The sequence below is a fragment of the Indicator indicator genome, chromosome Z, assembly GCF_027791375.1.
Source record: "Indicator indicator isolate 239-I01 chromosome Z, UM_Iind_1.1, whole genome shotgun sequence".
In the NCBI taxonomy this organism is placed as follows: domain Eukaryota; kingdom Metazoa; phylum Chordata; class Aves; order Piciformes; family Indicatoridae; genus Indicator; species Indicator indicator.
Window position 1 is genome coordinate 5966618 of NC_072053.1, and position 19503 is coordinate 5986120.

At 37.8% G+C, this 19503-nt stretch overlaps 1 protein-coding gene across 1 annotated transcript in view; it reads right to left on the minus strand.

The window, feature by feature from the left end:
• The window catches only part of XRCC4 (X-ray repair cross complementing 4), a 171136-nt gene that overhangs the window by 96516 nt on the left and 55117 nt on the right, over positions 1–19503 (minus strand). Inside the window, exons 3-5 of the mRNA XM_054398023.1 lie at positions 14118–14284; positions 8283–8435; positions 7584–7687 (exon numbers count right to left, since the gene is read on the minus strand). Of these exons, the coding sequence (XP_054253998.1) occupies positions 7584–7687; positions 8283–8435; positions 14118–14284 (424 nt within the window). The remainder of the gene's footprint in view (positions 1–7583; positions 7688–8282; positions 8436–14117; positions 14285–19503) is intronic.

A 19503-nucleotide genomic window follows, 5' to 3' on the forward strand; every position in this document is an offset into this window, starting at 1 on the left:
TTTTAAATGCACATTGCTGCTGTTTAAACTGGCTTTGTATTTGAGTAGAGGCAAAAACAAACCAGTACTGATGGAAGTATATTAAGCTTGGACTGGAAAATATTCTAAAATCAGAGTCTTACAATTTAACTGAAAACTGGTAAAGACAGTTCATTTGATGATTAAAGTGGAGGTTTAATTACACTAAGGAAATAAAGTTCTTTCATAGGTAACATATAGTAATACGTAGATAAGACACCAGCAAACATTTATTAATTTTGTATTAGTCAATGCTGTCACACCTAACCTGCTGTGTGGTCACTAGATTCTGTATTTTTGACCAATTACTAAATTTTGTCATCTGCGATAGGTTTACCAATAAATAAAACCATTACAAATATATCACCATTATTATATCACCTCACTGAATAAAGAATGACTCATTTAGAGGCAATTACATTCACCTACATTGTTTTATATACTGAAGCATGTATAATGAGAGGGTGTATGCAAAAGTATAAACAATTTAATCCCCCTTGGTACAGTATTCATAACAGGATTGTCAAAGGGGATGCGAAACATATTGATATTTGTGGTGTAAATGCATTTTAATCTCAGCATTTGGTGTAACACAGAGGGAAAGCAGCTTAGCAGCTGCAAATGTTCTACAGGAATAAAAATAGCAGCTTATGATAGAAAAAAATTATAGTTATCAAGCTTGAGAAAAAGAAAAATATATCTAAGCTTTAAGAGAAAAGGAAATAAGATTACTGCTTGGGATGAGACATTTCCAATTATAACTTGCCCAGACAAGAAAAAAAAAAAAGAAAGAAAAGAAAAAGAAAGAAAAAAAAATAATTTAAGCCTGAAGTCAATTAAAATGGTCCAGTTCTAAAACTCCTTAAAACAGTCAAATAGACTTTAAAAGAGAAGCTTTCACAGGTAGAACTTCAACTACACAGCACTGTCAGGTGCTATTATAATAGCCTTTTTTTAATAACTTTGATCAAAGCTTATTAATCAGCAGCATCAAGCCATCAGTGGTTTGGACTACACAAGAGAACTAATTAAATTTAAAGGGACATAGCCTCCTGAAGGCACAACATGTAAACCCCAAGGCAGGAACTAGAATGAGGAGGAGGAGAACATCTGCATAGTAAATCAGTGGAAAATTGCAGGCAGCTTGCTCTTATTTCATAAAATCATTGAATGGCTTGAGTTGGAAAGGACCTTAAAGATCATTTATTTCCAATCCCCCTGCCACAGGCAGGGACAACTCTGACTAAATCAGACCTCATCCAATCTGTTCTTAAACACTTCCATGGATGACATGCCCACAACTTCTCTGAGCAACCTGTTCCAGTGTCCCACAACCCTCAACAGAAAGAACTTCTTTCTAATGTCCAACCTAAATCTACCCTGCTCTAGTTTAAAACCGTTGCCCCTTGTCCTATCACCACATGCCGTATACATCTTTCTTGAAGGCCCCTTTCAGGCATTGGAAGGCAGCTGTAAGGTCTCCCCAAAGCCTTCTCCTCTCCAAGACGAAAAGTTCCAAATCCCTCGGCCTGTCCTCATAGGAACGGTGTTCCAGCTCCCTGATCCATGTCTACTTCTGTTGGAGGCTCCAGAGCTGGATACAATATTCCAGGTGAGGGTCTCACCAGAGCTGAGTAGAGGGGCCAGAATCACCTCCCTTGACCTGCTGGCCACACACCTTTTGATGCAGCTCAGGATACAGTTGTTTTCTTGGGCTGCCAGTGAACACTGACAGCTCATGTTCAGCTTCTCATCCACCAATACCTCCAAGCACTTTCCTGCAGGGCTGCTCTCAGTCCACTCATCATCCAGCTTGTATTTGTACTTGGGATTGTCCTGACCCAGGTACATGAACTTCATGAGGTTGGCACGGGACCCACCTCTCCAGCCTGCCAAGGTCAGTGCCATTGGCAAAATTGCTGAAGATGTCTTGATGCCATTGTCCATGTCATTGAGAAAGATTTTAAACAACACATGTCCCAGTACTGATCCCTGAGGGGCTTCACTTGTCACAGGTCTCCAACTGGACATTGAGTCATTGATCATAACTCTTTCAGAGCAGCCAATTGCTTATCCACTAAGTGGTCCATCCATCAAAACCATACCTTTCCAGTTTAGAAACCACTATGCCATGCTGGACAGTGACATTTTAGTGAGTTTATTACAATCAGCTTTGAATCTGTCCTTCATCATGAAACAATTAGAAAAGTATAAGTGTTTAAGGTTTGAAGATTCATTTAATAGGGAATATTTCTGCAAGTGTGGCAAGAAACAGAGAACAGAAAATTTCATTTAATCCGACAAGCCAGATCACGAGATCCTTCTTACCCTCCAGGAACACTAACTTCTGATTTCAATGTGAAATATGACTAAGGAATTCATGGGCAAGAGAATTTGATCTCAGTTTCTCTACAGGCAGGCAGTCACATGCAGTAGCATTACAACAGAGAAGAACAATAAACTGTAAAATAATTTCTTCCACTGCTATATTATCATTTTTATCTATTATAGATTTCACCATATAACAACTTGCCTTGCAGTTCTGTCATACACAGTAACAAACCAGTAACAGCTGGGTTGTATTCTGGATTGTCCTTATTCAGAACAAGGTCTCTGCACTCTAAAATGATAAAAACTTCCTGTCCTAGTGTGGTGGCATCATGCTGAGTCACCAAGACACTCTTGCTGGCTAAGAGAAATACAAACTGGTAATTTCAGCCTTTTTTTTTTTTTTTTTTTTTTTTTTATTAAAACCAACCAACCAACTAAACCACAAACAACAAAAGAGGTCCTTTTGGCAACTGAACATTAAAAGTATCACAGAACTGCCTAGACTGGCAAAGAGCAAGATCATGAGCCGAATGATTAAATTAACACTGACAAGTCCTTGACTAAACCATATCCCTAAGTACTACATCTACATGATTCAAGGAAGGGAGTTCCACTGCTGCCCTCAGCAGCTTGTTCCAATGCTTGATAACCCTTCCAATAAAGATTTTTTTTCCTAATACCCAATCTAAACTTTCTTTGGTGCAACTTGAAGCTATTTCTTCTCATTCTAACACTCAATATTAGGGAGACCAATGTCTTCCTCTCAACAGTGTCCTTTTAGGGAGTTGCAGACAGTGAGAAGGTCTCCCCTTAGCCTACTCTTCTCCAGACTAAACAATCCCAGATTTCTCAGCTGCTCCTCAAAAGACTTGTTCTCCAGAGCCTTCACCAGCTTTGTTGCCCTTCTCTGGAAATGCTCCAGCAACTCAGTGTCCTTCTTGTAATGAGGCCCAAAACTGAATCCAGTATTTGAGGGGAAGCCTCACCGGTACCAAGTTCAGGGGAATGATCACTTCCCTGCTCCTGATGGCCACGATCTTCCTGATACAGGTCATAACTGGCACCAACATTTGTAACCAGCTGCAAACCGGACTTTACTCCATTCTCCAACACTCTTTGGAATCAGCCATCCAGCTGCTTTTTCACCCAGTGAAGCATCCACCCATCCAAGCCACGAGTTTTTCCAGGAATATGCTGTGGGAGACAGCGTGAAAGGCTTTACTAAAGTCCAGATAGACAATATCCACAGCCTTTCCATGCTGTAGGAAATCTGCTGTTACAGAGGAAGAGCTGTCATAGCAACAGTCATTGGCAATGCCCTGCATAACACAGCTTGTGTCCTTCTTTAAAGTTCATGCTTATATGAACAAGATCTTGTCTTTTTTATTAAAAACATGCCATTGTGATTTCAACAATGGCAATGATGGACAGAACCCATCACAACTCACTCCAAACCACACCAACAATTAATTAGCTTGTCAGGAATAATGACCCACATTTGTCTTTGTCTAATGTTCACTTCCAGTTACTCGAGTTCACTAAACATCATATCTGCTGGACAGAAAGAGCATCTAGCATTACATCATTTTGGGTTGTGGTTTCTTTTAGACCATGAAAAAGTAGTCATTTAAGATACTCAGCATTTCATTTACATCATATGCTAATCCCACTACTGCTTTGATTTTTATCATCCCCAACTTCCTCAAAATTTTCTTCAAATCTTGGTATTCAAGCATGACATAGCATTGCATCAAGGGCCCTACTAATATACTGACTAAAAAGTCCCTTTTGCCCTAATATTTCAAATCTGCTTATTTTTACACTGTATATATATAGAGAGATATACTCGTATAAATAATTTCATATAACATTTTTAGAAGGTAAAGTTTTTATATAAATAAAGTCACTGCTTCTTCAGAGAATTTTTCTGTATGTTCTTTATTTCCTACAGTATCTTTACATTAGAACAGTGGTTCCCTATCAGGTGAGGCGAGTAGCATTAGTAAGTTACAAACTGATAAGAGGTCAGACAGCAACCAACTGACCCAACCTGGACTAAGACCGAGCCAGTTTCCTGCAAGGACAGGCAGGACACTGCCACCATGACAGAATAAGTATAATACAGAGCAGAGTGCAAAAGTTGTCCAAGTAGCTCGTGGCTTTGCTAGGTGGGTCCACATAGGGAAGACGATGGCAACCTCTGGAGTACCCAGCTTTAGCAGCAGAAGGAGCTAGGTAAAGCATAGCCTGAAACACCTGGTTTTCTCAAGTACAGCACAGCTGTTAAAGGACTGTAAATCATGGCACTACACTGTATTAAAATGTATACATTTTGCTTGTAGTTGGTGTATCACAAAGCAAAATCAGTTTGAATACATTATATACACGTTCAATCCCACACTCCTCAGATGTAAGGCCTGACAACTTTCCATTCATATTTTGAGATAGACATATTGCCTCATGTGAGAATCTATTTATCATGTGTTATGTTGACTCTCATGTCCAAATCTCATTATTAAAACATAGTGCAGCACAATACCTTATGGAAGTCAGTCTACTACTTTACTTACCTTCATCAGTCAGCTGGCAATCTTACCACAGAAGACATGAGCACCTAGCTTTCAGCCTCTGGCTTCTGTACATTTACGAAGACTGGAATTAGCCATTCCTACCCTTTTTCTTAATATTTTTTTAATGAGTCCTGTTTCACTATTTGCATCAGATCAACACCAGACTAATACACCCGTAACCAGATGTTGTATTTAATTTACTCTTTTTTTTGTGTGTGTGTGAATATTATCACAGCTTTTTAAAAAAAAAAAATCCTCTGGAACGTTTTCAGTGTCCCAAGAATTCTAAAAAAAAAAAAAAAAAAAAAACAAAAAACCAAAACCCAAAAAAAAACCCCAACCTAGCAATTTCTGGTAGCTAGGAAAAACTTCCAGGCAGTTTTTTAAACTCTGCAGTTCAATATATTCTGAATGAACTGAATGCAGTTCAATATATTCTGAATATGAATATTCAATATAAAAAATGTCTAAATTTCACAGCTGCCCTTTCATATCTCCCTTGGTTGCTAAAAGAGAAGTACACCATGACACAACTACAGCTAGTTTTTCCCCCTAAACACAAACCAGTTATGGAACATGGCTGCTCTTTCAATTACTACTGATTTTTTTTTGTCATTACACATTGAGAGCTGCACATATGTTCTCAACTGACTTCAAGACTGGTCACTGGCCTTCTACCTCCGGGCTTGAGATTCTCTACCTTTAGATCATGTGGCTTTCTTCAGCCATCTTCTGCAGTTCTTGCCAACCAGCATCAGCTCCTCACTTTTAAAAATCTGGATATGTTTACATACAAATTTATAGTTAATATGTGTATATGTTTCCATATACACATCCTCCTTCATTTTCCTTCAAAGCAGCTTTTAAATTACAATCTCTCTTGATTGTGGCTTTCACCAATATCTACTAAAACATTCCTAAAAATATTTTAATTCTCATTGACTCCTATAACTCACACACTCACATTCCAAATTCAAAAGGAAAAGAAACATAACATTGGATTAAGAGGCAGAAAAACTGCAGGGAAGCAGAAAACATTCAAACATTATTCATATTATCTTTCATGTCTTACACTCCTTGATGCAGCTATGAACTTCATTACCCTCTCATGACACTCACAGCTGAACGACAGTCTTCTTCAGAGACACAATTTGCCTCAGATCTCTTCTTGCATGTGAAAATCCTAAACCACACTAAGATACTCAGCTCCTATCTGTGCTTGTCTGTTGTTCATGGCAAAAGAAATCTGTGCACACAGAAAAGAGTATTATCTGACTTAAGGGATACTCATTGTGCAGGTTCAAGAATGCTATTACCTTGAAAAACTTGAGTGTATTACCCAGAGGATTAAATTTATAGTCTTTATATTATTTGCAAATTTTGCAGTTGAAAGACCTCTAGTCAGAGTCAAAATCCTGAGTGTTTTCTCCTCCAAAAATCAATAGAAAGCATGTTTTTGTTTACAACACAAGTAAAAATTCAGTTGCTGTAACACTGATTAGTGCACACAATCACGGACTCATGATTTCCTGAGTAGGGCAGTGGGAGACGGTTTTAATTTTTAAATACATAAAATGTCTCTCAAAATTCTCACTGAGCTAAATTAAATCCCACTGAAACTAGCAATTCCACTTCCCTTGTCTTTTCACTAAGTACAAAAGTACTTCTCCCCACTGATCATGGGGCAGCTCAGACCTTTTAACTGACTGAAGACCACTTGGAAGTCAAGATTTCTGGACTAAACAGTGTAGTACAACACAAAATAATTTCTTTCCATAATCATAGCTTTCTACATTTGGCTGAAGCTCTGCCTACTTTATATTACATTAGAAAGTCCTCAGAAAACATGCTCATATGGCTTGCAAAGATGAATATCACTGGCATTAGGGTTCTGTGTCCCAGTATGCACAGTACACAGTTCTACTAAGTTGCTGTCCTGATTACCTTTACCTATGGCAGAAACAGAAAGCTCCAGTGAGAACCCATAGCAAACTTTGCAGATCTGAAGGGAAGTCAATAACAGCTATATGGCAAGCGTCAATACTGACAAAGTGGTCACTTTGTCAAAAATTCTATGATTCACAGTTAAATATCTTGTATTGTGGCACGGGCAATTGCTGTATCCCATACATTTTACAAGTCTCTAGTCCTGAAAAAATTAGTTGAGTTTCATGAGCACTTTTCATGAGGCCAAAAATTCATGGCAAAGTTAATTTTGCTATAAATACATTTTTATTCCATTTCTGCACATGGGTCTTTTTATAGCCATTAAACATGCTCTCTTTTCCCTTTTTTAAATACTAGTGAAACTGTCAGAAACTACATTTTAACAATCACTGCATACACACCATGATTCCTAGAATTTAAAATGGAATTGTTGACGGTTTGGATATTGTTAGACTGTCATTAGGTCTGCAAAGTATGTAATTTGTCATCTTGGATGAAGTGACAGCACCTTCACTTGTGCAACACGCTTTTAAACTTCCTCTTTCTAATTTGAAAATGTCAGTATTATACTCTGCTTCCAGAGATATTTTTAATACTTGCAGGTTGGCCTGTCACAGGGCAATTTGTCAGGTAGTATTTTGTCTTCATTAAGGTTTATTCACATAAAGTGATTGGCCTGTCTGTGATATTCCCTGAAGACAATACATTCTGTCTTACCTGATGGTAATGAGGCCTGTGTTAAATTTTCGCTTTCCTCATCAGTGCTGCCATCATAGTCATTTTCCCTCCCTGTAGCCATCTGAGTGGTAGCTTTATTATCCCTAGAAAAAAAAGGAAAAAGAAATAAAACCCCATAACAATCACATCATTGCTACCTGTTATTCCTGCAAATATTTTTTTTTTATTTCACTGTATTAGAGGCAATGCAAGATCATAGAAGTCAACATTAACTCCCTATGCTAAACAGCTCAGCATAATAATACACAAAGATGGGCAATAAAAGGTAAGTTAAGATATAAAAAAGCAGCATAAATATAACAGATTAGGGTGTGTCAAAGCATTAGAATAATTCATCCTCTCTCGATATTTTTATATGAAAAGTATACCAAAATATTTACATTTAGATTTCCTGAAGGACATTCCTGAAGTAATTCAGTGAGAATGCATAAAAAACTGCCACTGAGGAAAAGGCAGACATACTCTGATTGGAAAATCAACTGCAGACATAAAAACTTAAGAGGACAGATACAGTTGATATTTAGTTCTTGGCTACCACATCCAAAAGAATGTGCTGCTAATTGCAGTGATGCCATGAAGAACTGTCACTCACTGTTAGAGCCAAAGAAATGGAAACTAGACTGTACTAAAACATACATAATGAATGATACCAAGTAACTCAGGCAAGTTAAGAAATACCTTGTACATTTGGCTTCTACTGCAGACTCTTTAGCTTCCTTCAACAGCTTCTGTAAGTTTCTTATCTTTGCTTTCTTTTCATTCAGCACCAAAACAAAACGGCTGTAAAGATCTGCCTCTAGTTCCTCTTTAGCTTCAACACATTTTTCCAGCCTACAATGTAAAATTCACCATTACAGCATTTCTTTTTAAAAATTCTGTATTTCCTGGAAGAAAATTCTGTAATGAGGCCAGCCTTCCCATTACTGGATCTGCTATACCAAACCACACAGGACTAGTCTATCATCTTGAGTTTGAAACAGGACAGAACAATTTGGGATTTTTTGTTTGTTTTCCCCCACCAGAAATTGCAATTAACTTTGCTGCCAAAAGAAGAAAGTTTGCAAGGGGAAAATTTTCTCTTTATTCTTTTTTGGTCAATTCTTACACACAATGCATCTAAGACAACTAAAATAGTGTTCTTTAGTATCAATGCTGAATTCACCATAGTGGGCATAGCTTAGCAGGATACACATAACAAGACTACAACTAGATTATGATCAAGCTTGACAGGCCCCAAATCTGGACTACACATTCTGACCCCATTCCAACAAGGGCTGAGGTGACCAGCAAACACTTTGGGCAGCTGGGACAGCTGCCAAACTCCTTGCTTGCCAGGACTCCAGGGACAGATGTGGATAATGCCAACCTTTGCCTGACTATCTTCCATCAACAGCTCTGAATGTCTTGTTCTGGTGAGCTGGCAAGATATGGAAACCAGTTCCTGGCAAAGCTCAACAGGACACTGCAGCCACACCTGATGGCAACTGTAATCCCTTACAGGCATTCAGACAGATACAATGCTAATAACTCCAGTGCTGTGGACTTCATTTGACATTTCACAGACAAAGCTGAGACTGGTACTCTTGCAGCCACTGTATTTTTTTACCCCCTTAACCAATCACAGTTACTGGGTACAAGACTAAACACAAAAAAAAGCTCTTGATTAATGTCTTCAGAGTAAATTATTTTTCAGATTTTTAAAGGTTTAATGTCCATTTGTAGGCAGGTCAATGTCAATAAAACTAAGCACTCAAAGAAAATGCAGCCCTGTATTTAAGTCTTAGTCCTTCAGTTTAACCACAAACATAAATGATTGTGTTCATAACAAGCAAATAAACATCTTGATAATCTTATTGATTACAGTATCCACAGTCTTAAAGCAAACAATCATAATTTATAAACAACATTCTTTTCATCAACCTGTGCAAGGCTGGTAAAAAAAAGTTTAGAAGGCTTCCTTTGTTATTAAACCCACACACATAACTGATTTTTTAAAATATATTAATTTATAAGATAATTCAACAGACTTCCTACATAAATATTGACCATTTTGTTATAGATTAAAATCATATATGATGTAAGAAGAAAAACAATAGAAAATAATCTCATGAAGTATTAAGTCTACTGTGTAATGCTTTAGGGATATGCTTGATAGTTGATAAATAATTCATCTAATTTAAATGCAAATAGCAGAACATCATTACCATATAGATCGGTTCAATAATTCCTAAATGAAAAATCATATGTACTAATCAACTACCAGGAGACTTTCCACCTACAAAAGGAAAGTTAACTGTTTAGGGAGGGGACAAAGAGATAATTCATAAAGAACCATAAACCCTAATATAGTGCCAAGAAGTGTCTTGACCAGCTAATGAAAGTAGAAAGGTAAGGACAGGAACTGCCTTTCACTTACCACTTCAGTCATTAAAAAAAAAAAAAGAAAAAAAAAATCCAACTGTTAGATAAATTTCCATTTACATACTTGAAATTGACTGTGTCTGCGTAAGTAAAAAAGTGGAAAAAAGGGTTTTGTGTAAAATATGGTAGTGCTAACTCTATCAAATCCTATACGAACATTCCCCTTCCCACACACAAAACACTAACTAAAGAAAGTGTTTACTACTATGCCTTTTTTTTCCCTTTTTTTTGGTGTCAGACCAATTGAGATTGGTTTAAACAGTTAGATTGAGACAGTCGGTTGATTTGGCCAGGAATGTCATACCTCATAACTTCAGTGAGGCCCCTGAATCTTGCCAAGATATCCACTGATGAAACTCCACATAAATGCAAACTCTCAGTGAAGTAAAGCTGACATTGCCTGAACATTAAGCAGCACAATATAGAAACCTATTGCAAGACTAGCCGATTTCTCCAGACTCTAGAGCAGAATATTAGCATTTTGAAATATACATACTGACTATATGCATAGATTAGAATATTAACTCATCCCTGCAGGCAAAAATCAATTAGTGTTCCACCACCAGTAAATATTCTCATGTTCTTCCTAATGTTCTCATTTGCATGAAGATATTTTAGTATTTTTTCTGTTCTTTAAAAGTAACTCATATAAATATACATTTTTCAGACATAACATTTATTTGGCATAACATTCAATCAGTGTAAAATAATATTACAACAATGCTGGAGTTGCAAGTTATGAGCCTTTTAAAACATGCTGTTATAGGGCTTATGGTGACACTTGAAACAGTGAAAAGCAAGAGTCCCCTGCTGCTTGGGAACAGGGATGCATTAATAATGTAGAACGTATGCATGTGTGTAGTGGCTCTGGCTGTAACTCTGCACAGCCTTTAGGACTCACTCAGGCATCCATTACCTGAATTACGTGCCCACTAAGCACAGCTGGCTAGGATTCATTCCAATACCTCATCAGTTACAAATACAAACTTTAATTGCAATTCGTCACATGCTTGTGCCTGTATGTGATTTGTCTCACTAAAACACTATCTCCCCAGGCCAAATACAGAAGCTGCTCATCTCAACGACAACTTTCGAGTACAATGAAAATACATGGAAGTTAATGGCTGGAGTGATGCAAGACCTCTTTGCACGTACTTTCCAGTTTCTGTATTCTTAGATCTCTCTCTGTGCAAGTGCAATGATTTTAATGTGCCAGACACGTCCAGGTTGACAGCCATCAAAAAGCTTGCACAGCCTAGTGACAGTAGCTAGTATTAGGAATGGTTATGATTGGTAATTGAGAAAATAAGGTAACTGTCCAGTTCCGAAGTGCTGCCTAAATGCAGAGCAGTCACACATGCTTCACAGAAGTTAACATCAACTATATAAATTAATGGCATTTATGCATTTTACAAACTCCACTACCAGAAAGAAACAATTCAATGTCACTGATATTGATAACTTATCCTCAATGCCCTAAAATCATTACTGGTCTTATGCCTTCACTCTATTACATTTCAGATTCACCCTTCCCCCAGCACTGCCTGTGGTATGGAGCCCTGATGAGCCAACACTGAAGAGTCAGTTTCAAGCATTGAACAGCCTAGCCTGCATTTTTATAAGCTGTTTATGGTTTTAAAATTCTGTCAGTAGACTTGACCACCACATCAATTAGCTGCTTTTTTGATTTTGGTTTGTCTACACTTACTTCAGATCTTTGATACAAAATGTGTACCACACCTAAATCAGAAATTTACCTTGTGTTTTGCTGGCCAAAGAATTATTTTGTTACAGATTATTATTACTGTACATTTACCATTTTAATGACCTATATGAAAAAAGCTATTCTGCTCTGGTATTTTAACACATCCATGCCTGAGGTGTGCAGGCACACTCACTCCCAGATACCAACTTGCAGCATTTTCAGAATAATCCTCTTGAAAAATTCCACAGCCTCTCTATTCAGATCTTACCAGATAGGTCTTATTTTGTGTTTTCAGATCAAGCTCTGAATAGTCTAGCTACTCAGTCACTTTCATAGTGATGTCACCTACACATGGGCCATTTCCTGAAAGCAAAGAAATGTTCAGACAGGTAAAATTCTACACTTCGGTCAACACGAAAAGCAATATATTTAAAATTAAGGGAGTTACAGCTCAGGCTAGAAACACGCAATACCTCTGATGCCACACAGCTTAGACTAAAGTGAATCAGTAATTTATGAATTTGATCATGATGGGGATTTCTCTCCCCTGGGTTTTTTGCCTGTTTCTGCCTTTTGTCTTTACATGAATCTAGACTGCAGACGGAAGCAGCACGAGCCATTTCCATACCTGGCACACAGCTTCCAGAAGCAAGCTGCTTTCACCTGAGCAGATTCACTCAATTGCCAGCAGCATATCAGGGCTGCTATTCAGCCTTGGGATTGCTCACTAGGCAGATTTAGCCTCCTGAGTGAAACTTGCTTGCCATTTTGCAGACTGAATGGAAAGCAGAACAAGTTTACTCCTCAAGAGACACCACAGAGCTATGGGGCAAAGCTGCTGAGCAGTGCTCACACAGCGTTCATGTAGATTGGAGAAATGGGACGATTTACTTACTCCACCCAGTGTCCCAAGGTTAAACTGAACAAACATAGCTCTTGGAAGCCTGAATGCTATGTTTTAATTCTAATGACGTCATGAAGAGAGATATTTTTAAGAAAAGGGAACTACAGGAGCTGAAACTCTGGAGCTGATGTGCCTTAGCTACATGTGAAGAGGGAGCACGTTTCTCCCATTGCATACTTTACATTTGACATTTTAATGCTTAACACTGTGAATGATACAGACCACAAAATCTAAAATCATGTCTACTTAACAAAGACAGCAAAGCTTTTGTTCAGATCCAAGGCACTCACACCGCTAGATCTAACATTTAGAGCCAAACCAGCAGAGAGACAAGTGGGGTGGGCTGAGCTGTGGCCAAAAAAAAAAAAAAAATTAATAAAACCCAAACCAAATAACCAAAACTGTTTGGACAAAAACTAATTTTATTCTGTTTAGCAGACAGGGCCAAAGTCTGGTGACCACAGAACTTACAGGATTTATTTTGAAAAAGCATATTTCAGCTATTCAAACTATAAACATAATGAAGGAAACCACCAGCTTTCAAAGCTTGTATACTTTGCTTCTGAGAGCAAAGGCTGCCAGTCAGCTGTGAGGTTTTTTCTTTGAGGTTGCTCTTTAAGAGTGCCACACAACCATGGAAATTGATACAAGCAGTAATGCCTATTACACATCAGCGTGTAATGCAGTACAGCACACTGGTTATACAATGCTCTATTGTTCAATAAACTGTTAAGCAGTAAAACACTACTTAGGAAGGCCATATGCTTGTCAGGGAGATTGTCAGGAAAAACTGTTACTCATTTTAATGAGAGGGAAACAAAATGAACTCCTCCCAAAAGTTAGCTCTTTTTCAAGGTAAATTAATGCCAATTAGCTACATTCTTTCATTAATCTTCCTAAATGTGCTTCTTCTGATAAAGCTATAGAAAACCAAGATAAATCTCTTACTCATATGTGTTAAGTGGTTTATGCTAACTGAAATAAGCATAGGTTACTTCAGTACAGAATGCAGTGGAAGATAATGGTGATAATAAATGCAATCGTAAAAATCTCTTGCAAAATAATGGCACTTCGTCCTGTAACAATACAGTTGTTTCACAATTCTGGCTGCTCTGACAAGGAAAACAGATTAAAGCAATGGCAGCTGATTTCCTGCTCAAAACTGTAAATTAGTTAAACTGCCAGTCCTAAGAAGGAAATAAAGGAAAAGACTTCCTGAAGAAATTGGAGAGGAATCTACAGAAAAGAGATTTTTGTCCTTTTTTTTTTAATGACAAGATCTGCAGTACCAGTGGTATCCTTTACATAGGAGGGGAGATCCACAACCACATGGGTTCAGCTTGGCTCAAAACACTTGTCAGAACAAGAAAAGCATCTGTGCTCCTTTCTGTATATGACTTCAGATGTACTGATCAGTAAAGCTTGCACTGATAGTTTTTGTGAGTTTCTCAAATATCACCTATGGATGCACTTTTAAACGTACCGCTTCTCCACGTCAGCCCACTCACTCAAAAGCCTTTCATTTTCTTTTTTCAGATGCTCATTTTTCACCTGCAGTCTCCCCACGCAGTCCAGGCAGTAGCCAATCAGTTCCTTAACCACCTCTGCTGGACTTGAAACTTTCTGTAGCTTCAGAGATCCAAGCCTAAACTAAGACACAATGAAAGAATGAGTTACTTCATCTGTATTAGAAAGATCACAAAACCTCACTCCAATAAACCTGAACACATAATCAACAATCTTCCAGTTCAAAGTGATGTAAAAATGTATCACAAAAATAATTGTGGAATACATGGAATTATCTACACAACAATTATTTCTACAGCTAACACATCTTACTGGCCACCTGATAGTCAATAGGCAGAGGAGGTAAGCACAAACATACTATGTAATGGACAGGAAAAGAGATGCCATACAGGTAGTAGAACACGATATAGCAACCACAGGTCAGAGGTCAGTTGTAGAAAGGTGATACAAAAGGCATTTTTGATGTGTTGCAGGACTGAAAACCTAACAGTAATACTAATATGTTCTTGCCTTCTGCCCAGTTCTGATACCCACTGCTGACAAAACAAACCAGCTTAAATTACCTTTGATTTAAAGTAGCACTACAAATGCCTCTCCATAAAATGTTTGCATGTACCTGATGGAGGAAAACTAGTCCACAAGTTTTCCTCTTCAGGTCTCAGATGTCAAGTTCTTAATAATAAATGGAGTCCTTCAATTAAATGAGTAGCATCAATAATTCAAGTAGATTAAAGGATAGGATCTACAACAAATACTTGCATTTCTTCAGCAGTGAGGATATTACAATAGGATATACAAGAGGTCTGCATAGATTTGTTCTGCCTGGCCTGCCCAAACCAGGAGAAAACTGTTCGACATTAAAGGAGGAATAGCTCGGCCATACATACAAAAAAGTATCAAACTACAATTGTGCAAAACTGGATAAAGATACAACATGACAGTTGGATGCAATTTAAGAATGGTATTAAAGCTGCCTGTAAAAGGTCACACACACTATCTCAAGAGAGCAAACCTCACTAATTAAACTAAGGACCTCACTTTGGTGCTCCGGAGTGGGTAGATGATGGAGAATCTGAACTACCTCAGCACCTGATAGAGACTGTAGAAGACAGGGGCTTTTTTGATGCCTCTCCCCATCTAGAAGCACCACTGTTTTTGTCTGGCTTGACAAAAAATTAGCTGAAGAAGTAGATCCAGAAAAAAAGTAGAGTAAGTTGGAAGACACAATCCAGACTTTGACTGGCTTAAACTACAGCAGAAGCAAATCTTTCACGAAACAAGCATCAAGAAGACTTGGCTTTGACTGGAAATGCCTGCAGAAACACTGAGCAGGTGAGGGGTACATGGAAAGACAAGGGGTCTACTCTCACATCTTGTAATTATTCAAAGGATTGAAATAACTGCTGTGGCATTTCCCTATGAACAGAAATATCACTCTTCTTTTTAATTTGAATATATGGATGTAATATCCCAAAAAAAATAATAAATGTGTTATACGCTAGTGAACAGTTCAGTCTGAGCCATGGCATCTCACCTATTAGAAATGCCATTTAATTAATTTTTCTACTCCTTTTAGTTCACTTTACTTGAGAGGGCATGGAAAATAACTAGATAAAAGACATTAGTAAAAAAATACATAGGGTTTGTTAGCACTTTTTAAAAAAAGTGAAGTTTACTACTACTGTACATATGGTTTTACTGAAGAAGGGCTTGTAAAAATTGCTCATAAAGATTTTAAAGGCATTGTTGGAAACAAATAACAGTCCCTCAACTTAGATATTTTATCTGTGTAAGTCTCTGCAACAACACAAGCTGATTACAAGCTGATTCTCCACGATCAAATTATCAGAAACTGTGGCAAACCTGAAGGTTTCATTTCAAATTAGCCACTGATCCTGTTTCCAAATTCACATGTACGGTCTCTGCCTTGTTTTCCTTTAGCTTACATAAATCCTATCACTGCAGATGAAAAGATGCATTTAATTTAATTTTGGAAATTAGATTACACTATCAGTAACCCACAGAGTGATGTGTTTTCCCTGGATATCACACTTGCTGTTTGACAGCCTTAACAAAGATGGACATATGTGTAAAGGAAACTGGTTTTCATCACTTGCAAGCCACCACCATACTATATGGATAAAGAATTCATTCCACACTTGAATAGTAGCCGCAGAGATAGAGAAGAACAGTAGCACAGATAAATAGCAATGCAATCTTCTACTTGTACGGTGGAGGAAATAGCAAGAAGAATATATCTTTTTGTCTTATGCTTGTAATACAATCAACTGAGATAAGGTATAGGCAAATACATTTAAGCAGGACAAGATAGGCATTGTCCAATTTACATATTACTCAGAATAAAAGAATAAAATATGAATAATCCTAAACCAGGTTAAAGTAAATAACAGCAGATTTCAGCTGAAAGCCTGGTTCCACTCAAAATACAAATCATGCCAAACACAAAGCAGACATTTCAAAAGCAACTGTAGTTATAAACAAACACCAGTTCAGCCTCCCATACTGCTAGTGTAACATGGAGTTTTGAAACTAGAAAATACGTCCTCATCATCATCATCACGGACTCTCTGCCATGAAAGGATTTCTGAGTACCTGTAAGAAAAAAGCATGGTGTTTTTCAGTTTATTTTTTTTCTCTCTCTCACAAAAGCTGATACATTGAAAGAAATCAAACCAGACATTTGAGCATGCTTCATTTTCCTGATGAATTCTCAAAAGGGAGAGGGGGACAGGTCACACTGCAAAGAGTGGAGCAAGGAACACATACCAGCGTGATGAGCCACTTCTAACGTGTGAGCCAGCAGACATGAGGTGCTAGGCAGATTTGGGACACTGCTACAGTGACACAATGGATTTGGTTGGCTATCTTTTTAGGTGTTCATTTCAGTGCCTTAACAGTCTTTAGTCTTTAATTCAGTCTTTATACAAAGAGATTGACTATTACATGCTTTCTTATATTAAGCTTCACTGTATTTTTTTTTCTATGTCTTTTACAATGTGATCTGTGGACTGTTTCTAGGAGGCTCACAAAAGGTAAGCAAAGCAAATCCATCATGAGGAGGCTTAAAATTTTTAAGCAGGTGCTCATATATCAGCTGAAAACAAAACTAAAAAAATAAAAACCTTAAGGATTCAGCAAAGCAAATATTCTGTATTTTGCCTGCCCCACCCTAGTCATCTAATATTAACTTAGGATACTTCTAAGAATGAATTTTCTGGGTTACATTGCAGCTATTTCCCACACCTGCGTGCAGAAAAACAACGTTTAGGTACAGCCCTAATTAAGCTAAAAGCAAGGTGATACTAGACATACATTTTTGTTTTGCCTCCTTCACAAAGAACGTTACATGAAGCATACCAAACCTTCTTAGGCTGCTTCTTCAACATGAAATTTTTACAAGTTATTACACTGCCTATTCAGCAAACAGAAACTTTAGCACTAACAATAGCAACATTGTTATCTGAGCTAATTACAACTGATTGGCATTCACCCTGTGTGTGGAGCCCAGTGCTGAGAGACTGATAAGCCATAAATGCAGCCTGAGTCATTTCATTTCCAAAGCACTGAGGCAAAGCATCAGCCATTTGTAAGGAAGGTAAAGAAAATTAAATCTCAAGATAGTGTTGCTCTAGAATCCTGCTGGCATCCCAAATTCAAAAGCTAATGGAGCAGGTGCACAAAATAGCACAATTTTACATTCAAGGATGTACCATTTGCAGCACTGATTAAGACAGAAGTCTATTAAAAGTTTTAGGGGGAAAAAAAAATCCTAAAATAGCAGGCATTAGTTTTTCCACATATTGCTTACTTTTTGCTTGCAACTAGACCAAGAAACACTCCAGTTACTTGCCGTTCATCTTAAAATTGTGTCCCGTTTTGGGCTCCTCAGTTTAAAAAGGACAGGGAACTGCCTGAAAGCATCCAGTGCAGAGCCTCAAAAATTATTAAGGGAGATGAACAACTCCCTTACAAGGAGAGACTGAGGGAGCTGGGGCTCTTTAGCTTGGAGAGGAGGAGACTAAGGGGTGATCTCATGAATGTTTATAAATATGTTAAGGGCGAGTGCCAAGAGGATGGAGCCAGGCTCTTCTTGGTGATTCCCAATGACAAGATAAGGGGCAATGGGTGGAAGTTGAAGCATAGGAAGTTCCACGGAAACATGAGGAATTTTTTTTTTTTCCCTGTGAGGGTGACGGAACACTGGAACAGGCTGCCCAGGGGGATTGTAGAGTCTCAGACTCTGAAGATATTCAAAATCTGCCTGGATATGTTCCTGTGTGATCTGGTAAATGTGATCCTGCTCTGGCAGGGGGGTTGGAATAGATGGTCCTTTGAGGTCACTTCTAACCATGAACATTCTGTGATTCTGTTATATCCACATTAGTGAAGCTGGAAACATCTCAGGGAAGATTCAGTAGAAGTGGTTAAAGATCAGGACACCATACAAAACAGCTAACTGGATGGGGTGTCTAGCTAAACAAATCTTGCACTCAATGCGCATGACTGAATGGTTGACATTAACACTTCACTAAGCTAATTTTAAATATAAGATGTCTACAATTTGGATCACATTTCTAAGGTGAGATCCATTTTGCAAATGCTTGCACATTGCTGCGCTCTAGGTCAATTCATATTTCTTGCCATTCTTCCAGATGCTGAAGCTCTCACTATCCCTATCATTTGCAGATGCAATTAATGTGCTCCCTGTTTCCTCTTTCAAATCATTCAAGAAAATATTATGTAAAACACTGAAGCACTAAATACTTGACTTACACAGAGAATGAGCAGATCTGGTAGAGGTCCTACTGTGACTTATATACCATTCCCCTTCAATATCTGTTTTAATGTTTGTTGGGACTTTGGTTTGGTTTGGCACTTGGTTGTTTTTTCTTGTTGTTGCTGTTTTCGTTCTGTTTTGGTTTTGTTGTTTGGTTTTTTTTGGGGGGGTTGTTCAGAGTTTTTTTTATATTTTATGTTGTTTCAGGTTTGGGGGTTTCTGGAGGGTTGTTTTTATTTGTTGTTTTGTGTTTGTGTGGTTTTTTTGTTTTGTTTTGTTTTTGTTTTGTTTTGTTTTGTTTGGTTTGGTAGGCTTTTTTAAAGACACATGAAGAATAATAGAGAACTATTTATCAAATTGTGTTCCCTCAATCAGAAATCACAGTCAGCACTTGCCCATTAGACCAGTATTTTACACTTAGAAATAAAAAACAGGAACAAGAATTAGAAGCTCATGAAATAAAAGCAAGAACAGAATTAGAAGCTTATGACGAAACTGTCCTTTTCCTATCACCTCATACCCTGCCCACTGTTTGTCTTCTACA